The sequence below is a fragment of the Cicer arietinum genome, chromosome 4, assembly GCF_000331145.2.
Source record: "Cicer arietinum cultivar CDC Frontier isolate Library 1 chromosome 4, Cicar.CDCFrontier_v2.0, whole genome shotgun sequence".
NCBI classification, from domain to species: Eukaryota; Viridiplantae; Streptophyta; class Magnoliopsida; order Fabales; family Fabaceae; genus Cicer; species Cicer arietinum.
The window spans coordinates 12,907,021-12,927,754 of record NC_021163.2 but is presented as its reverse complement, the minus strand read 5'-3'; the positions used below and the strand labels follow the sequence as shown (position 1 = coordinate 12,927,754).

Here is a 20,734-nt window from a genome sequence, read left to right as displayed (position 1 = left end):
AGATGTTTGTTTTGTCGTCCAACGAAACATCTGTGGCATCGAGGAAATATGCTCATCCATATCCCGTTTACAAATATCAGGGAAATGTTCATAAATCCAAGTCTGTAAATAATTGAAATATAGTAAAATTATTAAGGTGATGAAATAATTTAAAAAATAATGATAAGTATAATAAATATAATAAATATAATAGTGCCTGAAATAAAGACAAATATCCTCCAATCTGTTTGGTTGCAGGCAATGTACTGTCTCTAAGATAGTCATATAGCACAACAAGTGCAGCCGGTCCCCATGCCCATTTACCACAACTATCCAGATCTTGAAACAGAAAGAGATATTTTGCAGATACAAGTGTAAAACTTTTATCCGCAAGAATGGTACATCCTACCAAATGAAGTAGATATGCCCTAGCTGCACAGTCATATCTTCGTTCATGAAGTTTCTTATAAAATACCTCTTTCAACCACTCAAAACTATACGAAGCCCCTCTATTGGTCCTAGTCTCAGTGACAGCTTCATCATATGTAACCCCCAACAACTCAACAGCAGCAGCAATTGCCAAATCTTCATTGACATTTGCGGGAGGTGTGAAAAACTCTCCAGTACACGGGATGCTCAAAAGACCCCTGACGTCGTCAAGAGTAATAGTCATTTCACCGAATGGCTGGTGAAATGAACTAGTCTCTGCGTGCCATCTCTCAGCAAAAGCAGATATCATGTTACCATCAATCATATGCAAACTACATCTTCTCAGAGGACGTAATCCAGATATATTAATCCAATGATCTATTTGAGCAGGTAAATGATATCTAATATCAATAAATTTGTCTTGCTTTTTGCCATTGGAAACAACTTTCAAGGCACGTCTTTCCTGTTTAATTAAAAATAACACAATTAAAAATATATTATAATCTTATACTACAAATAAATTATAATGTGTAATAAAATAACCTATACTACAAATATATTATAATATGTAATAAAATAAATTATTTACTAACCTGTCCATTCCACACATTAATTGCAATATGATGCTCATAATCTGTAAGGACAGAAAGATCATAAGGACCTCCAGGAAACATGGGTTCATCAGGCTGGTGTTGCTGACCATGTTCATCATCAAAATGTTGCTGCTGCTGGTCATATTCATCATAAAACACATGATTGTGCTGGGGCTGCTCATCATGGGGCTGCTCATCATGTTCTGCATCAAACATAAGATTTTGCTGTGCCTGCTCATCCTGGGGCTGCTCGTCCTGAGGCGCCTGCCTTTCCTCATTTCTCTTTCTCCTTTTTTCAACAGCAGCTCTCCTATTTGATTGTGTAGGAGGCCGAACTCGCGAAAAAATTCAAACACTTTACCCCCACACTGAAAAATCCGGAAAAGTAAGTTTTCGGAAAAATTAGTTTTTACCGGAAATTTCAAGAGGATTGAAATTTCCGGTAGTTCAAAATACATACCGGAAATTTCAAAAACGAAATTTCCGGGAATTTACAACTACCGGATTTTTCAAATTTCAGGTTTGCCTCCCGGAAATTTCGTTTTTGAAATTTCCGGTATGTATTTTGAACTACCGGAAATTTCAATCCTCTTGAAATTTCCGGTAAAAACTAATTTTTCCGAAAACTTACTTTTCCGGATTTTTCAATGTGGGGGTAAAGTGTTTGAATTTTTTCTTATTTTGACTTTTACTGTTTTTTTAGGGTTATTTTGGGTATTTTACAACAAAAATTTTATGTTGGGGGGGTATAAGTTTAAATGGGAGGGGTACAATAGCCAATTTTCAAGAAATTGTGGAGAATTTGTATTTGTCTCTTTGTGTTTGCCAAAATAATATTGTCTCTTTGCTGTTGCATAGCTAAACATGGATACAAAATAAATGATTTCAAATGGTGATGTGGTAAGAGTGTATTAGGGGGAGGGGGTTCCTTCTAGAGACATGATAGTGCAGTGTATTTTTACCTCTTGATTTAATGAGAGACTAAAAAAGATGAAAAAAATAGAGTTAAAATGTGAAGATTTCTCCACATGAGGAAGTACTCTCTCCGTTTTTCAATATGTGATACAATTATAATATAATAGTAATTATTATTTTTATTTATTTGTTCTCTATTTAATATTTAATAAACCCCTTATTTTTTAATATATAAATGTAATTTTAAAGTTAATATTTTTTTTTTGATGGAATACATATTTTTTAAATCAATTATATAATAGTGAAAATAAAGCTTGATAAAATTAATACTTTTTTCATTTATATAAAATATTTTTTAAAAAAGGAAAAGGAGAAATTTGTATTAATCTAACACTAATGATAATTTACAATTCTAAAATGATTTGAATTTGATATTTTAAAATTACAATCCTACTGAACTAATACCTCAGATATATAACTAAACGTGTCGCTCATTAGGAAACAAATAAAATAATATATGTATATATAATGTGCTTATGTATTTTATATTAAAGTATTTACTATTTATACTATACTTGCTCATGGTAAAAATCTCCTTTGCATACAAGTAATCTCTGGTTTGCAAAAAATGTTAGAACGAAAAACATATATAAATAGTTTGGAAGAAGAAGTTTAGAGAGGTAATTCTATAATTTAATATAAAGTTATGATTTAAAAAAACAAAAAAAGAAATTCAAGTTATGCTCTCCCCTAAAAAACTCCTCTCCCAAAGGATATCGTAAACTAAAAGGAAGCATCAAAACTACTTTCCGTTCATTATTTCTTCACTTCTTCTATTTTTTAATATATAGATTTATAGTATTTTAATTATAAAATAAAAAATAAAAAATTTGTAATTTTCAAACCATACAATCAAAATCACACCGCCACTAATGTCATGAAGAATAGAGAATCTAAATTACAAGCAAAGTTATGCACATGTGTATGGACTGTACTACAACTAGTGTATTGTAAAATGGGTACAAATTGGTATAATCTGCAATAACTTCAACCATCAACCAACCGATGGAGCCCAGTCAACAATCTGTTCGAATTTACCATAACTTTGCAGCTATGGAAAATGTCAGTCAATTCATTAATGAATCTAGTGATATTAGTAGCACTTTATATCCGTATATTCTCAACCAAACTGTGGTCTTATTTTCCCAACCAACCACACTTTTTTCTCTTTCGAGTAAGTCCATAAATCAAAATCCGTCTCATGGTATTTTAACTAAAAAAAGTTATCTTAATATAAATATTATTTATAATTTTTATCTAACTATAATTATTATTTTTTATATTATTCTTCAATTATTATTAGATGTATAATGTTTAAAATATTATCGTACTTTATATTGATAATAGTAAATTTTTTTCTAATAGTTAATATAATTAATTTGTTAAAATAATTTATCACTTTTTTCTAATTATTATATTTTTTAATATATATATAAAAATCTTAAACAACATTTGTTTTAAGATTTTTGGAGCATGTAAGACAAAAAATTAAATGCGGGAGATCTTCTTTCTCTTGCGGGGAACATTATTTTATAAAATTAAGTTTAATTAAAAGTGAATTATATAAATAATTTATATTTAGATATGTTTAATTAAAATTAAGTTCAATAATAAATTTTAAATATAAAAATTACGATTAACACAAAATTAATTTATTCAAGTCTCTTCATAAAACACACTTTCTTTTACTTTTTCGCAACTTAGATGTGGAACAATTATTCTTGTCCTGAAGTGCTATTTTCTTCATCTTTTAATTTTTTTCTTTTTAATTTTTGATATATTTATTAAGAAATAATAAATTTAATTTAAATTTTTTAATCTTTTATTAACTAAATAAAAATAAAATTTATTTAATATATATTTTTGAGTTTTTAAATATATAAAAAAATATTATTAAATATGTTTAAACTTTTTAAAAGAACTAAAATTTTAATACAAATATAAAATGATTAAAGAATTAAAGATGGAATACGGAGGGAGTATCTGCTTCTCACCTAACTTCACCTGTCCATGCAACAATTAAATAACACACAAGGGCGTGTTTGTTTGGACAGCGTGCTGTGCAAAACGAGAAGAAAAAAAGGATAAATAATGTTTGTTTATGGATTTTTTGTTTTTGAGACACACATATTAGGTTTTGAGAGGAATGCTAATAATGTTTCACATAAGAAAAGTAATTAGTGTAATTAATGTGTATATTTGATTTGTTGTTAATTTATAATTATTAATTTTTTTATTTTTTATATATTTATTTAATGTTAATTTTTTATATTTTAAAATAAACTAGTACTATAAACAAGGGATAAATTTGAAAAAAAATAATAAATTTATTAAGTAATTTGTATTAAAGCTTATTTTTATAAACAAATAAATTTTTAATGAGTAGTTATAATTAAAAAAGGAGAAATATTTTTTCAATTGTATTTTTCAATTAGTAATAGATGTCTACTTCGAATCTAATAATATAATCAATAATTAATAAAGATATTAAATTGATGTTTTATTTTTTTTTTTATTTATATGCATTTTTATGTGTGTAGATAGTAAATGTTATAATAAATTTACATACAAATACTACTAAATATAAAATTCAATCAAATTTAAAATAAAATATTTAATATAATAATATTGATATTTATTAATTATATTTAAAAAAAAAGTTGAAACACAAGTGTAGATAAAAGAAAGTCTTTATTGTCAGAGGTTTTGGTTTTATTTTACTCAGTCTATTTATTTGTAGCTTCTGTAGTAACTACAGACCTTAGAACTCAGCACCATTATTATTGGCACAGTAACTAATGGTACCTATTTTCAACCAAAACCATGTCTCTATCTTCCATGCAACAACTCCAAAACACTTCACTCTCTTATCAAACCTTCTCCTTTCAAAACTCTCACATTTCCTATCTCTTTTTACCATCACAATTGCAACATCTTTTGAAGCTCTCTTACTTCTCCAAAACAAACAACTAATGTTCCATTTTCTTCTACTATGTTTTCTCCTTCTCTGTTTCCTTGTAAAACACTTTCTCTCAAAACGTTCTCACGTTTACATTGTTGATTTCTCATGTTTCAAACCACCAAACTATTGTAGAGTACCCTTCTCAACATTTCTTGAAAATGCTTCACTTTTTCAATGTTTTGACCGTGAAAGCATATCTTTCATGGAAAAAATCCTTGATTCTTCAGGACAAAGTCAACAAACATGTCTTCCTCCTTCTTTACACTACATTCCTCCCAAAACCCAAAATTCTGAATCCATCAAAGAGGTTCAAATGGTTCTTTTTCCTATCATGAATGATCTTTTTGCAAAAACAAAAATTTCACCTTTTGAAATAGACATGCTTATCTTAAACTGTAGTGGCTTTTGTTCTTCACCTTCTTTAACATCTATTGTTGTTAACAAATACCCTTTTAGAAGTGACATTAAAAGTTATAATCTTTCTGGTATGGGGTGTAGTGCTAGTGCTATTTCTATTGATTTGGCTCATAATCTTCTTAAAGTTCATAAAAACTCTAATGTTATTGTTTTAAGCACAGAAATTTTGTCAACAGGTTGGTATTCAGGGAATGAAAAACCCAAGTTGCTTATTAATTGTCTCTTTAGGATGGGAAGTGCAGCAATTCTTCTTTCAAACAAAAAAGAAGCAAGTGAATCTTCAAAATACAGGTTAATTAGAACACTTAGAACACAAAGAGCTTTTGATGATAAAGCTTATTTTTCTGCTATAAGAGAAGAAGATTCAGATGGAAAACTTGGTGTTACACTTAAAAGAGATTTACTTCATGTTGCTGCTGAAACACTTGGTTCAAATGTATCAATTTTGGGGGGTGAAATGCTGCCAATTTATGAGAAATTTTGGTATGGTGTTTCTGTGATAAGGAAAAGGTTTATGAAATTTGAGGAAATTTATGTGCCTGATTTTAAGAGTGTGATAGAGCATTTTTGTTTGCCATGTTCAGGGAAGGGAGTGATAAGGGAAGTAGGAAAAGGATTGAAGCTTGGTGAGAGAGAGATTGAATGTGCTTTGATGACACTTCATAGGTTTGGAAACCAATCTTCTTCATCATTGTGGTATGAACTTGCTTACTTGGAAGCCAAGGAAAGAGTGAAGAAAGGTGATAACATTTGGTTACTTGGAATGGGAAGTGGACCTAAGTGTTGTAGTGTTGTTTTGAAGTGTATTAGGCCTATAATTGGAGACTCTCACATGGGACCATGGGCTGATTGTGTCCATCAATATCCAATCTTAACTTTGAATTAATATTATTCTATATTATAGGTAGATTTCTTTATGTTATTCTTGTGTTTCATGTCTTATGTCTATGAATGTTTTAGACTTTTTTTTATTTTTTATTTTATGTTGCAGAGCATTGAATTCAATGAATGGGTGGAGTAATATACATTCGTATTCAATGAATACGAAGAGTAGCTCCAAAATATTATATATTTACTTTCATATATTAAGAGCGAGAAACACACTAATAACTTTTTTTATACTAAATATTAATAAATTATTTTTCCTTTTGTAAAAAATATTTCTTTAAATATTTACTGTTGTCTAAAAAAATTGGTTCTTTTGGAAAATTTAGATACAATTAATAAATAAAGGTAAAAAAAAACTAAACTGAATAAAATTTATTATTTCTTAATACATGTGTCTCATACTAATGAACTAAAGTTCAAGAAGAAGTTCTTAGATTAATTTTTACAAGTTTGACCTCAACTTATTTTTTATAATATTTTCAGTGTTCTTTAGTTTACGACTGAATTATCTTACACCAATAATTAATTAATTAAAATTATTTTTTTTATTTTTTATTTATAATAAATTTATGGAAAATATTAATAAATACAATTAAGATATTTATTAAGAGATAAAATAAATGTATTTTTGAAAGTTTTATTAAAATCTCGATATATTCTATAATTTTTGTGTGGATAGGTTAATGTATTCTATAGTGTTTATTATAGATAGATATATCTTTATGTTCCAGAGCATTGAATTCAATACTTCAGTGGTGTTTAATTCAATTCAACGAATGGGTAGAGTATACATTAGTATTCATGAATGGGTTGAGTAGTTGCAAAATATTTTTACTTTACATTTATAAACATAGACAATTAATAAAAACAATTTATTAAAATTATCATTATCATTTTTTTATTTATAACAGGAAACTTGTAATTATGACTCATAATATATTTATCTATTTATTTATGAAATGATGAAAAACAACATTAATTGTGATTTACATGTACTTTATTTCTTTTAAAGTGATTGACTTATTTACAAATAAAAATCATCTCAAAATAATTTTTTTTTAGTTTTTAATATATTTTTTAATTATATTTTTAATTGATATTACTTGTATTATTTTTAATGTAATATTTTTTATTATAAATTTATGATATTGATAATACATTAATATTTAAAAGAATAATTTAACATAAAAAATAATAATATTATTTATTTTTTATTTGTATATTTTTCTAAATATGTGTGAAATACTCAAATAACTCATTTATTGAAGGACAGAGGAATTACAAATTTTCTTGACACTTTTACTACGATGAAGAGTGAAAATGCATTTATAATTTATAAATTTTCATGTCTGAAACACATGAAATGATAAACTGATTAAAAGTTGATATAAATTTAAGTTGGTTGCTATCATTAATTGTTTTTGAGAATGAACCCTCTCATTTGTAATTTACACATAAAAGTAAAATAAGATCAATAATTATTTAAAAAAATTCTTATGTGTTTTTTTTCTCCTCTTTTTGAATAGGATAAAATTACACAAAATTCTTATGTGTTTTTTTTCTCCTCTTTTTGAATAGGATAAAATTACACATTACTCTCGTATGTGTAAATTACATATTAGCGGATCTATTATAGTTTAGTAGGGTGCGATCTAAATTTCAGATTTAGATCCCTTTATGTGTAATTTTTTAAACGTTGGATCACACTTAATATACTAATAAATACACGTGAGGGGATTACACTTTATTAGGTAAAAATTGGCTTTTTGAATAATATATAATTACACCCTACTCTCGTATGTGTAAATTTGTTGTAGAAAAAAATTGAAAAAAAAATTGAAAAAAATATTTGCTTACAAATTTTGTGAAAGACAAAAAAATGGTTATTGAAATTTTAAATAGACAAAAAAGAGTCCAGAAAAATTTCTGCCTATCAAATTTTTTCAGTAGACAAGAAAAATTTACTACAAAATTTTTTGTTTTCAAAATTTGCGATAGACCAAAAATAAATTGAGAAAAATATTTTCCTACTAAATTTGGGGTTTTCAAAAGTTTCAATAGGCAAAAAAATTGATTTTAAAAATTTCCATAATAAAATATAATTGAAAAAAAATTTTGTCTATCAAATATTTCGTTTTTAAAATTTGCGATAGACAAAAATAATAGTTAGAGAAAATTTTTTGTATACCAAATTTTGTTATAGACAAAAAATCAGAAAATTTATATTTTGAATTTTTTAATAATTATGTTGTTAATAAAAAAAATTCTAATTAAAAAAAATCATTTTCAAATTTTCTGATTGACAAAAATAACTATGAAAAAATTTGAAAAATAAATTTTATAATTTAATAATTTTAGAGGAAAAAAATTATTAATTTTGAATGAAATATGTGTGAATTTTTTAGTCTTAATATTGATTATAAAAATAATTTAAAAGATCGTCAATAAAAATTATAAATATAAAATTATAAATTTAAATGTGACATTACAAAATTCAATTTTTTAATTAAAGAAATACTTTTGATATGAGGTTGATATAGGCCGGGAGGAATCCCCTCCCAATGATGAAGTTAATTTATTCAAATGTGACTATAAACTATTTGCTTTGAAAAAATGGGTCATTCACCGTCTATAAATAAGAACCATTATATACTTAAAATAACCACTAATTTTTTTATACTCACACGGTGTACGGTTATTAAACCAAATGCTTTTCATATTTATTTAGTACAACAGTATTCATGTTTTCTTTGATAACTGTTCCTCCTTTTGACTAGTGTCTCAAGTTGATGAGAACAATTTTTTAATCGAACTTTTACCCCAGAGCTTTTGAAGTATTCAAGAGCATGCATGTGATGGTACAAGAAAGTGAATAATGACCTCAAGTGCAATTATAAAATTATTATAAGCCGACAATGATTATAAAATTATTATAAATTTGTAGATATTATTTATATATATTCTTACGATAGTACCTTTATGTGTATTTTGAAATTTATGATGGTGATATTGTGATTATTTTGAAAATTATAGTAGTATAAGTTATCTTTAATTTGAGATTTGTGGTAGTCACAATGTATATTTTGAAAATACTATTTACATAAAATTTCACTTTAGTTTGACAATAATATTTTAATATATTTATAATTTATTTTAAAAATATATTAAAAAAAATACCGCAAACAGTAAAAAAAACAAAATAGAATCAATTTTTTTTTCTTCATTATCTATGAAAGTTCTATTAAATGATAATTTACCCACGAACATGTCATGGATAAAATTAAAAAAATCAAATAGAAAATAATATATTTTTTTACGGATTGTTCGTGAGTAATATTGCTTGCGATCTTTCCATTGTTAAGTATCTATATTTTTATCCACAGAAAATTTATGGATAACATACCTATGGAGACTGGGTAACTCATACTATCTACGGACAATTCTTAAGTAAGTGTATCACAAACTTATCCGTTGGTGAATATTTTCCTACAAGCAATTTAACTATGAACTCGTTTGCGTGAATAATTTGTAAGTAATTTATGTTACCTACTGAATTTTTGTTAATAAAGATAAAATATGTAATAAGTAACAATATTTTTTTTCGTAGTAATTTGCGGAAAAGAAAGTGATGAGAGCCATTACTTTGAAGGAAAAATATTCCACTCTCGTTAAAATATCTGATGAGGGAAAAGCAAACAAAAAATCTCAGTTTAATAGCATTATAATTGCAAAAATAAATTCAATAGTCCAACAAACATACATTTTATTCATTGATATATGAATACAGAGAGTCTGTGTGAAAAAGCGCACTTAGTTATTATTATTATTGTAAATAAAAGTTAACTATCGTTAATGCGCTTTATAATATACTTTTACTTTAGTAAATTATATTTAATATCGGTAATTGATTGTTTGACATTTAAATAAATAATTTAATACATATGGATTTTGTTTTTAAATATTTATTTAATGTTTTATTTTTTCTTTATTTCTCTTTTCATCACATAGTAACATAATCACATCACGTTCTATATTTTTTCATTTTAAAGGTGTTTGCGGTGGATGTGTAAATGTCAGTCAATTATTTTGCTCATCTCATATGCAAGTTGTCTTATATATTTTAAAGATTTTGTTCTAATTTTAAAATTTGTGCCAATAATAAAAACAAAGTAAAATTTTAATAATTAAAAAAAATAAAGTAAATTGTAATCTCTGTAAAATTTCCAATTTTTATTTGTAGTCTTTATAAAAACATTCTCAACTTTTTAGTTATTAATTTTTTCTATTGTGGAAATTTTTATTTTGTAAAAAATAATATATTTAGTACCTAAAAAATTAAAATATAGATTTTAATTGGATTACAAAAATTAGATAATAAATTTAAAATATCATAATTTTATAAACATTAAAAATATATTTATCCATAAAACAAATTATTCTCACATTGTTATATTATAAAAAATAATAAAATTTAAGACTCCCACCAATTAGGATATCTACTATTAGACTGCTTATGCAACCTTCATTTTATTATATTATAAAAAATAATAAAATTTAAGGCTATCACCAATCCAGACTTTTTGAATATAGTTAGATTTTTTTAAAAATATTTTATTTAATTAAAAAAAGTCAAACTATTGGAAAATATTTTACATATGTAAGAACGATTTACATAAATTTAAATAGATTTTTATTGCTATTATTATCACTATAATACTTTTTTGTTGATAAAAATCGTACTTATTCATTTAAATTAGTAAAAATTACATCGATACATTAAATAAAAAATATCTACAATCGTGACAAAACATACAAATATGATAAAAATAAAGTACTAAAAATATCCATGTCTTTTGATATGTAATATTAACGTAGTCAAAATGGATCGAAAACTGCTATGTCTATCTGAACCAAATGAATATTGCACTAACACAAAATTAAGATAACACCATATCAAGACGAGAAATCAAAATAATATCGAACTAAGATGATGAAATTACAAAAATCGCGAAAAAAAAAATATTTTAACATGTGTAAAAATTACTTATTTAAATAAAAAAATGAAAAATAAAATAAAAGAGAATGAAAAAACAATTTTAAAAAATCATTTGAGACCAAAATTTAACTCTTGACAAACCCTTTAGAATGAAAAAAAGTAAAGGCTTAAATGTAGATTTAGTCCCCATGTTTTAGCAATTTTTGAATTTTAGTCTTCCTATTTTCAAATGAGCAATTTTGGTCCCTTTGTTTTCTCAATTTTTGAAATTTTTTACTTATCCTTATGTGACATAGTTTAATATGATATGAAATTTATTAATTTAAAAATTATTGTTACATCAGATAAATATTGTTATACTAATTTATTATATTATTATAAAAACTATTATTAATTAATTAAAATATCTAATTAGTTTTCAAAATAAAAAATTGTGTATTATTGTTTTAAAAAACTAACTTATGTTTTATTTCAAAAACAAAAAACTGACTCACATCAAAATAAAAAAGGAAAGAATTGAAAAACTAAGAACCCTATCAGATGAATACGCCGCTATCGTCATTCTACTCCATTCGTTTGTTTTGTCAACTCGCAACTCATTATTTTTCTTCTGTGTTTCGCGATTTATTTGTTGTGTATCTGTTTCGTCAACTCGTAATCGTTCTACTCGCGATTCTTCTGTTTTTCATCATTCATCAGAGTAATCGTTCTTCTGCGTTATTTTAATTGTATTTTTCTGAAATGTTTTCACATTTTTCTGGTATTTTTCTAGATTTTTACTGATTTTTTAGTGTTTTTTACTGCTTTTTGTTTTTCTACTTTTTACTTTTATCTTTCTCTTTCTGGTTTTCTGGATTTTTACTCATTTTGTACTTTTTTGTTCCTGATTTTTCTGTTTTTTTTTCTGCTTTGCTTTCTGGTTTTTACTGTTTTTCCAATTTGTATACTGGTTTTTTTTTTTTTTTTTTTCTAGTTTTTTTATTAGTTTTTCTGGTTTTTTACTCTTTTTTCTTGGATTTTTTTTTACTGATTTTTCAATTTTTTAGTTATATATTTCTAGAATTGTTTGCTTTTTTATGATATTTTTTTAGTTTCTATTGATCTTAACTGATTTTTTTACTATATTTTTTCTTTTAGTTTTTACTTTTTTTTTTCTGGTTTTTTATTGGTATTTTGTAAGTAATTTTATTGATTTTTTCAATATTTATTTGTATTTTTTATAATTTTTCTAATTTTTTTACTAATATTCTTTTATTGATTTTTACTGGTCTTTCTTATTTTTTATTGGTATTTTACAATTAAAGTTTCTAGTTTTCACAAATTATAATTTGGTATTTTATAGAATTTTTTTTCTTCAGATTTTTAGTCAATTTTAATATTTAAATATTATTTATTTTATAAATTTAATTTATATATTGAAATATAATCTGACATGACAATAATTTTTAAATTAACAAATACCACATATATTAAACTATGCCACATAAATTTAAGTAAAAAATGATGAATTTAATTTTAAAAATTATGAAAACTAAAGAACAAATACCACATATATTAAACTATACCATTTTTTTTAGTTATAAGTTGCATTTGTAAATGACGACTTCGATAAAAAAGTATGAGTTTGCAAATGCGACTTTCTTAAAAAAACAATTTTTTTTTTAAATTAACCAATATATATATATATTTAATTGATTAATATAATTCATTTATAAAAAAACATCATAAATTTTACAAATTCGTCTAAATATGAATAATTAAAAAAGGTCGTCTAAATAATACAAGTATTACAACTGAAATGGACATTAAAGAAAAAGTACAAAAAATACAAATTATGTCGGATAACCGGTTATACTCAAAAATATTGTCCAAATGTTACGAACAACTTTTATCAATATACGTAATTTTTTTTAAAAAATTGTGATATTTTTTATGAATAAATGCTATTAATTATATATGTATATATATTTTTGATTAATTTAAAAAAAATTGAAAAAAAAAATTCCCTTAGAGCTTTTTTAAAGAAATTGAATTTGTAAATGCGACTTATAACTAAGAAGAAGAAAAAGGTATTTTGATATATAATTTTCAAAAGAGAATAATTCGATATATTTTTTTTTTTAAATTATGTTATTGAAAAAAAAACCTACAAAATATATACATTAACTACATCATCATCTTTTTTTTTTAATCTATACGAAACACCTTATAGATGCATATAAAAAGGAATTTCTTAGAATAATCTAGAATTATTTAGATAAGTCATAATATCTATTGAAAATTCTATAACTATAAAGATATAAAAATATAGAAAATATTTAGAATTATGTATTAATTAGGAATTTCTTAGAAGTAGGTATAGAATTATCTAATTGTACTCATAAATATCTTCTAGTACGTAACCTAAAAGCAAGTTGTAAGTTTTATTTTAGAAATATCTTTCTTCCTCTAACAAAGTAGTATCAGAGTCTAGTTGAGAGTGTTGTGTGAATAAAGTTGATAAATGACAACTCATGTCTACACTACTTTCCACTTTCCTCTTCTTACAAAAGAGAATTATGAAAAATTGTGTTCTCGCATGAAAACCTTGCTTGACACTCAAAGTGTATGAGAGATTGTGGAAAAATGTTGTGAGAAGAAGCCACAAGATGAAGAAAATTTGTCTCAAAATAAGAAGGAAGCATTGTCAAAGAAGAAGATGAAAGATCAACTTGTTCTCACCTTCATCTATTAATGTTTAGATGATAATATGTTTAACAAGGTTGTTGATGCTACTATCTCAAAAAAGCTTGAGAGATTTTAGAGAAATCATTTCAAGACATTGACAAAGTGAAGAAGATAAGACTTCAATCTCTAATTGAAGATTTTGAAGTTTTGAAGATGAAAGATTCTAAATCAATTTCATATTATTGCCCAAGAGTAAAGATAATTGTTAATAAAATGAAGAGATCCAGAGACAAAATAGAAGATGTTCGTGTGACAGAGAAAATTATTTGTTCTTTGATTCCTAGGTTCGATTATGTGGTATGTGTTATTGATGAGTCAAAAGATTTTGAGTTGATGTTTATTGAAGAATTAGAAGGTTCTTTACAAGTTCAAGAAGAAAGAATGAAGACAAATCTAAAGCTAAATGCTATAATTGTCATAAATTTGGTCATTTCTCTTGGGAATGTCGTAGTGCTCATAATCCAACATAAACTTATTTTGCTAATGAATATGGATAATTTACTTTGTTGCTATCTCTGAAGGAAGAAGAAAGGGATACTAATAGTTTGTGGTATTTGAACAATGTGAGTAATCATATGTGTGGATGCATAGATAATTTTGGGGAGCTTAATAATAAGGTGAGTGAAAATTGAAGGAAAAAAAAAGAAAATCATAAGACTACGACACCCATTCAAGATGCAACTCCACCACCTCTTTCACCTACTTTTCAAGAAGAAAATTCATGCAAAACATTAAGAAAGATGAGAGACAATGACATTTATGAAAGGGTTAATGAAGTTACTCTTGACTCTAAAGAGTTATACTGTCTTTGGATAGAGAATGAGCCATCAGATTTTGATGAAGCTATAAAAAGCAAAATACATCAAAAGCCATCAATGAAGAGATTGAATCAATTGTGAAGAATAACATTTGAAAATTACCAACTATACCAAAGACTAAAAAGAATACTAATGGAGTGGCAGACAAATGATACAAATAAAAACATAGAGTTGATTATGAGGATTTTTACATGAATAAGATTCAAAAAACTCAAATAAAATGGAAAATCTATCAACTTAATGTGAAGTCAAAATTTCCAAATGGTTATCATAAAGGAGAGTTATATATTAAACAATCATTGGGCTATGTTTTCAAAGGAGACGAAAATAAAATTCTAACACTAAAGAAAAAGGGAGCTATGTTAACTATCAATTTAATTTTAATATTTAAAAATATATAATATGTATATGTATATAAAATTTAAAAATGACATTAATATTACCAGCAGAGCAGGTGCGAGGTGAATATCAATACTCTCTAACTCGTACTCGCTCTCGAGTTTTATTTTCGAGAAAAATTCGCACCCACGTTCAATCAAAGCAAATTTTCTCCGTCCAAATTGGAACAGATTCAAGTCGGTAACCGCATGTGCGGGCTGTGTTACCAAGTGCTTCATATATTTAACCAACAAGTGGTTAATTGAACTCTGCTACTTTATATGCTTATTCTTTCTATAATTCAAGAGTTATAACTTCTTTTTCTAACATTACATTTTAACCATATATAATGGAATAACTGTTTGAAATATGAAAGAACAAGGAAATAAGTATTGGTTAGTGTAACTATAAGGATTGCAAAAATAGCACAACACAAAAATACCATGCTTTGAAGAGTCAGAGAACCACACTCATTAAATTCAACCTACAAGTAACTCTTTTAATGTACCATTCAATTTACAATTCAACAAGAAACAACAGCTTACCTTTATGTCCTTTGCAAACTGTTGGTAGACACAAGATCACTACTCTATTATTAAATTTTCTTCACCTATCTATTTCTATTTCTATTTCTATTTCACATTCAACCACAATGCTTCAAAAATATCAACAGCTTAATTCCTTCTTCCTTTCCTCTATACATGGCTATGCATCTAATAATCACTCCAATGGAAAAAATGAGTTGCATTCTAACATTCTGTTTCCTCTTGAGTTTTATAGTCGTATCTTCAAATGCTGAATTTGTCAAAAAGACCTACATAATTCAAATGGACAAGTCAGCAAAACCAAACATTTTTTCCAATCACAAAGAATGGTATTCATCAAAAGTTAAGTCAGTAATGTCTATATCATTAGAAGCTGAGAGAGACAACAACAATGAAGAGAGAATCATTTATAATTACAACACTGCCTTTCATGGAATGGCTGCTAAATTAAGCCAAAAAGAAGCAAATAAGCTAGAAGATGAAGATGGTGTTGTAGCCATATTCCCTGATACAAAGTATCAGCTACACACAACAAGAAGTCCATCTTTTCTTGGTCTTGAACCAATTATACAAAGCAACAACAATAACAGCTTGTCACAAAATCTGGTTGATAATGACCAAAATGTTATAGTTGGTGTGTTAGACACTGGTATTTGGCCTGAAAGTGAGAGTTTCAATGACACAGGAATGAAACCAGTACCTTCTCACTGGAAAGGTGCATGTGAAACTGGTAAAGGGTTCGAAAAACATCACTGCAATAACAAGATTATAGGTGCAAGAATATTCTACCAAGGTTATGAAGCAGCATATGGTAGGATTAATGAACAAGCAGATTACAAATCACCAAGAGATCAAGATGGTCACGGAACACACACAGCAGCTACTGTTGCTGGTTCACCAGTTCATGGTGCTAATCTTCTTGGCTATGCTTATGGAAAAGCAAGAGGAATGGCACCAAATGCAAGAATTGCAGCTTACAAAGTTTGTTGGTCAGGTGGCTGTTTCGGCTCAGATATTCTGTCAGCTCTTGATAGAGCTGTAGCTGATGGTGTCAATGTTCTTTCCATTTCGTTAGGCGGCAAATTCTCGTCTTATTACCTCGATAATTTATCGGTAGCTTCGTTCGGAGCAATGGAGAAAGGTGTTTTTGTTTCATGTTCAGCTGGAAATGCAGGACCTAATCCTGCTAGTCTCACAAATGCTTCACCTTGGATTACAACAGTTGGAGCTAGCACAATTGACAGAGATTTTCCTGCAGATGTTAGCCTTGGAAATGGAAGAAAAATCACGGGAACTTCACTCTACAAAGGAAAAACAATGCTCTCAGTTAAAAAACAGTATCCTTTGGTTTACATGGGAGGTAACTCAACTAGTCCTGATCCAAGATCTTTGTGTTTAAAAGGTACTTTAAATCGCCAAACCGTCGCCGGAAAAATCGTGATTTGTGATAGTGGAATTATATCTGGATTGCAAAAGGGTCAGGAAGTGAAAGATGCAGGAGGTGTAGGAATGATACTAACAAACACAGCAGCTAATGGTGATGAGATTGTGGCAGATTGTCACCTACTTCCAGCAATAGCAATAGGAGAAAAAGAAGGCAAAGAAATCAAACAATATGTGTTAACAAATAAAAATGCTACTGCAACACTAGCTTTTCTTGACACAAGATTAGGATTTAAACCATCACCTATAGTAGCAGCATTTTCATCAAGAGGGCCTAATTATCTAACACCAGAAATTCTAAAACCTGATATAGTTGCTCCTGGTGTGAACATTCTTGCTGCTTGGAGTGGTGTCACTGGTCCATCAAGTTTACCAACAGATCAAAGAAGAGTGAAATTCAATATACTTTCTGGTACTTCAATGTCAAGTCCACATGTTAGTGGAATTGCTGCTATGATAAAATCTAAACATCCTGAATGGAGTCCAGCTGCTATAAAATCTGCTATCATGACAACAGCTTATGTTCTTGATAATACAATCCAACCTATAAAAGATTCTTCATCTGATGAACCTTCAACACCTTATGCTCATGGTGCAGGACACATTAATCCTATAAAAGCTCTTGAACCAGGTTTAATATATGATATTGAACCACAAGATTACTTTGAGTTCCTTTGTACACAGCGAACAGAATTAAGAGGTTTTGCTATATATTCAAATAGAGTATGTAGAAACACTCTTGAAAGTGCAGGGGACTTGAATTATCCGGCTATATCAATAGTGTTTCCGAATAAAACATTGACTTCAGAAATGACGATTCGTAGAACTGTCACCAATGTTGGACCTGATGTTTCAAAATATCAAGTCATTGTTACACCTTTCAAAGGTAGTGTTGTGAAAGTTGAGCCAGATACATTGAATTTCACAAGAAAGTATGAGAAATTGTCTTATAAGGTTACTTTCAAAGCCACGTCTAGGCAAAGTAATCCAGAATTTGGAGGTTTGGTGTGGAAAGATGGTGAGCATGAAGTAAGAAGCCCTATTGTGATAGCATAATTGCCACCAAAGTAGGACTAGTTACTTGTTTAGCAGTTATTTTCTTTTATCCAACAAGAGCAAATTTTCTGTACTATGATTATGAATGAAGTGTATGGATTTTTATTACATGATATGCTTGGTTCTAAGAATGATCTTGCATGACTCTTATTGCTTGAAACAATCAACAAAATGGATTTTATTGCTGGATTCTCAACTATATAGTATTAGCATGGACTCTTGTTCTGTTTTATTATCAATGTGAACTATTGATTACACAAACATTCATCTTACATTTTTGTTTTTATCTATCAAATTGCTTGAAGAATCCATTACAAGAGAAGGTCGAATCATTCTTATCATATCATAAGTTCTGATTTTACATTTTTTGCTAACCAAATGTTATTGCTTAATTTGTTAAGGGACATAAATTTGTTAGCAGTAGAGATTGAACTCTGGACTACACCTTTGAAAGGGATTCGAGTTGACATCAATGTTTGGAGGTGATCTCTCTTAAAATATTTGGAGGAACCAACTTGATCTCGGTTCTTTTTCTTTTAATCACCTAAGAATCAGCAGCATTGAATAGAGTGTTACATAATCGATTTCAGAGTGACGGTGACTCATACCTCTTTTTCGCGGAGGAGTTCCGAGTAGGAATCATCACTGTACCGTTGAGGTCGTTTTGGCCCTAAACCACGATGGACCTTAAAACGACGAGGGGATGTTCATGAAAATTCAAGTCAGCATCTAAATTTAGTTCTTGAAGAAAACCTAGATCACAGAAAAGTGAATTATCTTTTGGATCCTCTGCATTAGAGAAGTTGCTTCCAAGATTCACAGTAATTGTGAGACTGAACCAATGTTCAGATCGGAACGGAGAGATCTCACATCAGTGCTCCTACTGAAAGTACTTGTAATTTTAGAAGTACTCATACGTTAATTTCAACAACATTAATCTACGTAATTCTGAGCAGCCCCAATTCATTCAATGGTTTAAGGGATCCCTTGAAACTGCTCTTATAGTGTGTACAACAACGAAAACATACATACCTGATTCCTTGTTGCGCGAATATCGCAGAGTAGAAGGCAGCTTTGTTGCTTCAGGTCCCGGATCAGTGAGATCCACGCCGGTGGGTTCTCTGTTTGATTTCGATCATAACAGATAGAATTATGGATTATGTTTCATTTGGACCGTAACAGATAGAAATACACTCTTATTTATTTAATAACTTAAAAGTGTGTTAGAGAACTAACTAACGCTCTTTAAGTTTGGGGCGGCCAAACGTGGTCTCGTTAGCCGTTAGGTTTGGGAACCCTCCTGGGTGTATTATTAATAAATTGCAGTACTTAGATTTCACTCCCGCCAAAAACTCCTTTTATCTTAAAATAAAATTTTAATTTATAAAAAATTATTTTAAAATAATTGACAAACTTTTAATATATTTTTTAATTTTATCCTTTAATTAATAATAATTGTATTATTTTATTATATATATGACATTGATAATATATAAATTTTAATAAGAATAATTTAACAAAAGTGATATAGTCTAGTAAAATTATCAAATAATTTAATTATTTTAAAACAGATAAAATATTATTTAAAATGTAAATAAAAAATAAAATGGATGATATTTTCGTGAAGATTAATTTTATTTACACTATGGTGTCTTTTATAAATTCAAGTCATATTAGACTTTGAAAAAAGTTGTGAGCATATTTTGTTTTTTTTATAGATAACAAATCATACTTTAATTTTAAATTTTGAAAAACATAATAGGTCCCCTTAACAAAAGTTTTATGAGACACATCATATATTTTTATTCTTAGTTATTATTTATTACAATTCAACTATAATATATATATATATATATATATATATATATATATAGTTATTTAAGTTTAATTCAATTATCACCTAGGTCTTTAAAGTTTATTTTATTTTGATTTGATCTTTTAAGTTACATTTCTTTTGCATGGTTAATTTTTTATCTCAATTTCGACAATAATTAGTTCAAGTGAAAGTTCAGTCATTTGAAACTCTACAAAATGTCGCAACAATTTGTCTCTTATATTAATCTTTCATAAAGCATTCATCAAATCTTATAAATGATATATATATATATATATATATATATTTCTTGATCTTTTTTCAACAATTTAAAGACACATATAGTCTTAAAAACAAACAACAATTTAAAGACATATATCGCCTTAAAAATAAAGTAATAAAGGTATATCTACATAATCAATGTCTTTAATTTCTTTCACATGCAAGTTATTTTGGACAATCAACTTGTTACAATATTTTCATTAGAACTCAATATTTCATGACATTAATTTGATAAAATTATCAAACTTAAAGGGTCACATGAGTAATTTAATATATCTTAAAGGCTAATGATGCATACCAAATGTAACTTAAATGATCAAATTAAAAATAGAAAGAAAAAAAACTTAAACGCCCTAAGAAAAATTGAGCTAAACTTAAAAGAATAAAAATAATATTTTTACCTCAAATATATTTGTTGTGATTTTACTTTAAC

General features: G+C 27.1%; 2 protein-coding genes across 2 annotated transcripts; both read left to right on the top strand.

Annotated features, from left to right (window-relative positions):
- Positions 1-4,720: 4,720 nt before the first annotated feature.
- LOC101503613 (3-ketoacyl-CoA synthase 5-like) lies at positions 4,721-6,364 on the top strand. Its single transcript, XM_004496786.3, has one exon. The coding sequence runs from the start codon at positions 4,775-4,777 to the stop codon at positions 6,239-6,241; it is 1,467 nt and encodes a 488-aa protein (XP_004496843.1). The 5' UTR covers positions 4,721-4,774; the 3' UTR covers positions 6,242-6,364.
- Positions 6,365-15,648: 9,284 nt separating this feature from the next.
- LOC101493089 (subtilisin-like protease SBT1.3) lies at positions 15,649-18,314 on the top strand. Its single transcript, XM_004496586.4, has one exon. It carries the CDS (start codon positions 15,864-15,866, stop codon positions 18,204-18,206), a length of 2,343 nt encoding a protein of 780 aa, XP_004496643.1. The 5' UTR covers positions 15,649-15,863; the 3' UTR covers positions 18,207-18,314.
- Positions 18,315-20,734: the final 2,420 nt, after the last annotated feature.

Bases quoted from the DNA above. Each gene is read 5' to 3' on its own strand.
- LOC101503613 (XM_004496786.3), top strand. From the start codon at position 4,775: ATGGTACCTATTTTCAACCAAAACCATGTCTCTATCTTCCATGCAACA.
- LOC101493089 (XM_004496586.4), top strand. From the start codon at position 15,864: ATGGCTATGCATCTAATAATCACTCCAATGGAAAAAATGAGTTGCATT.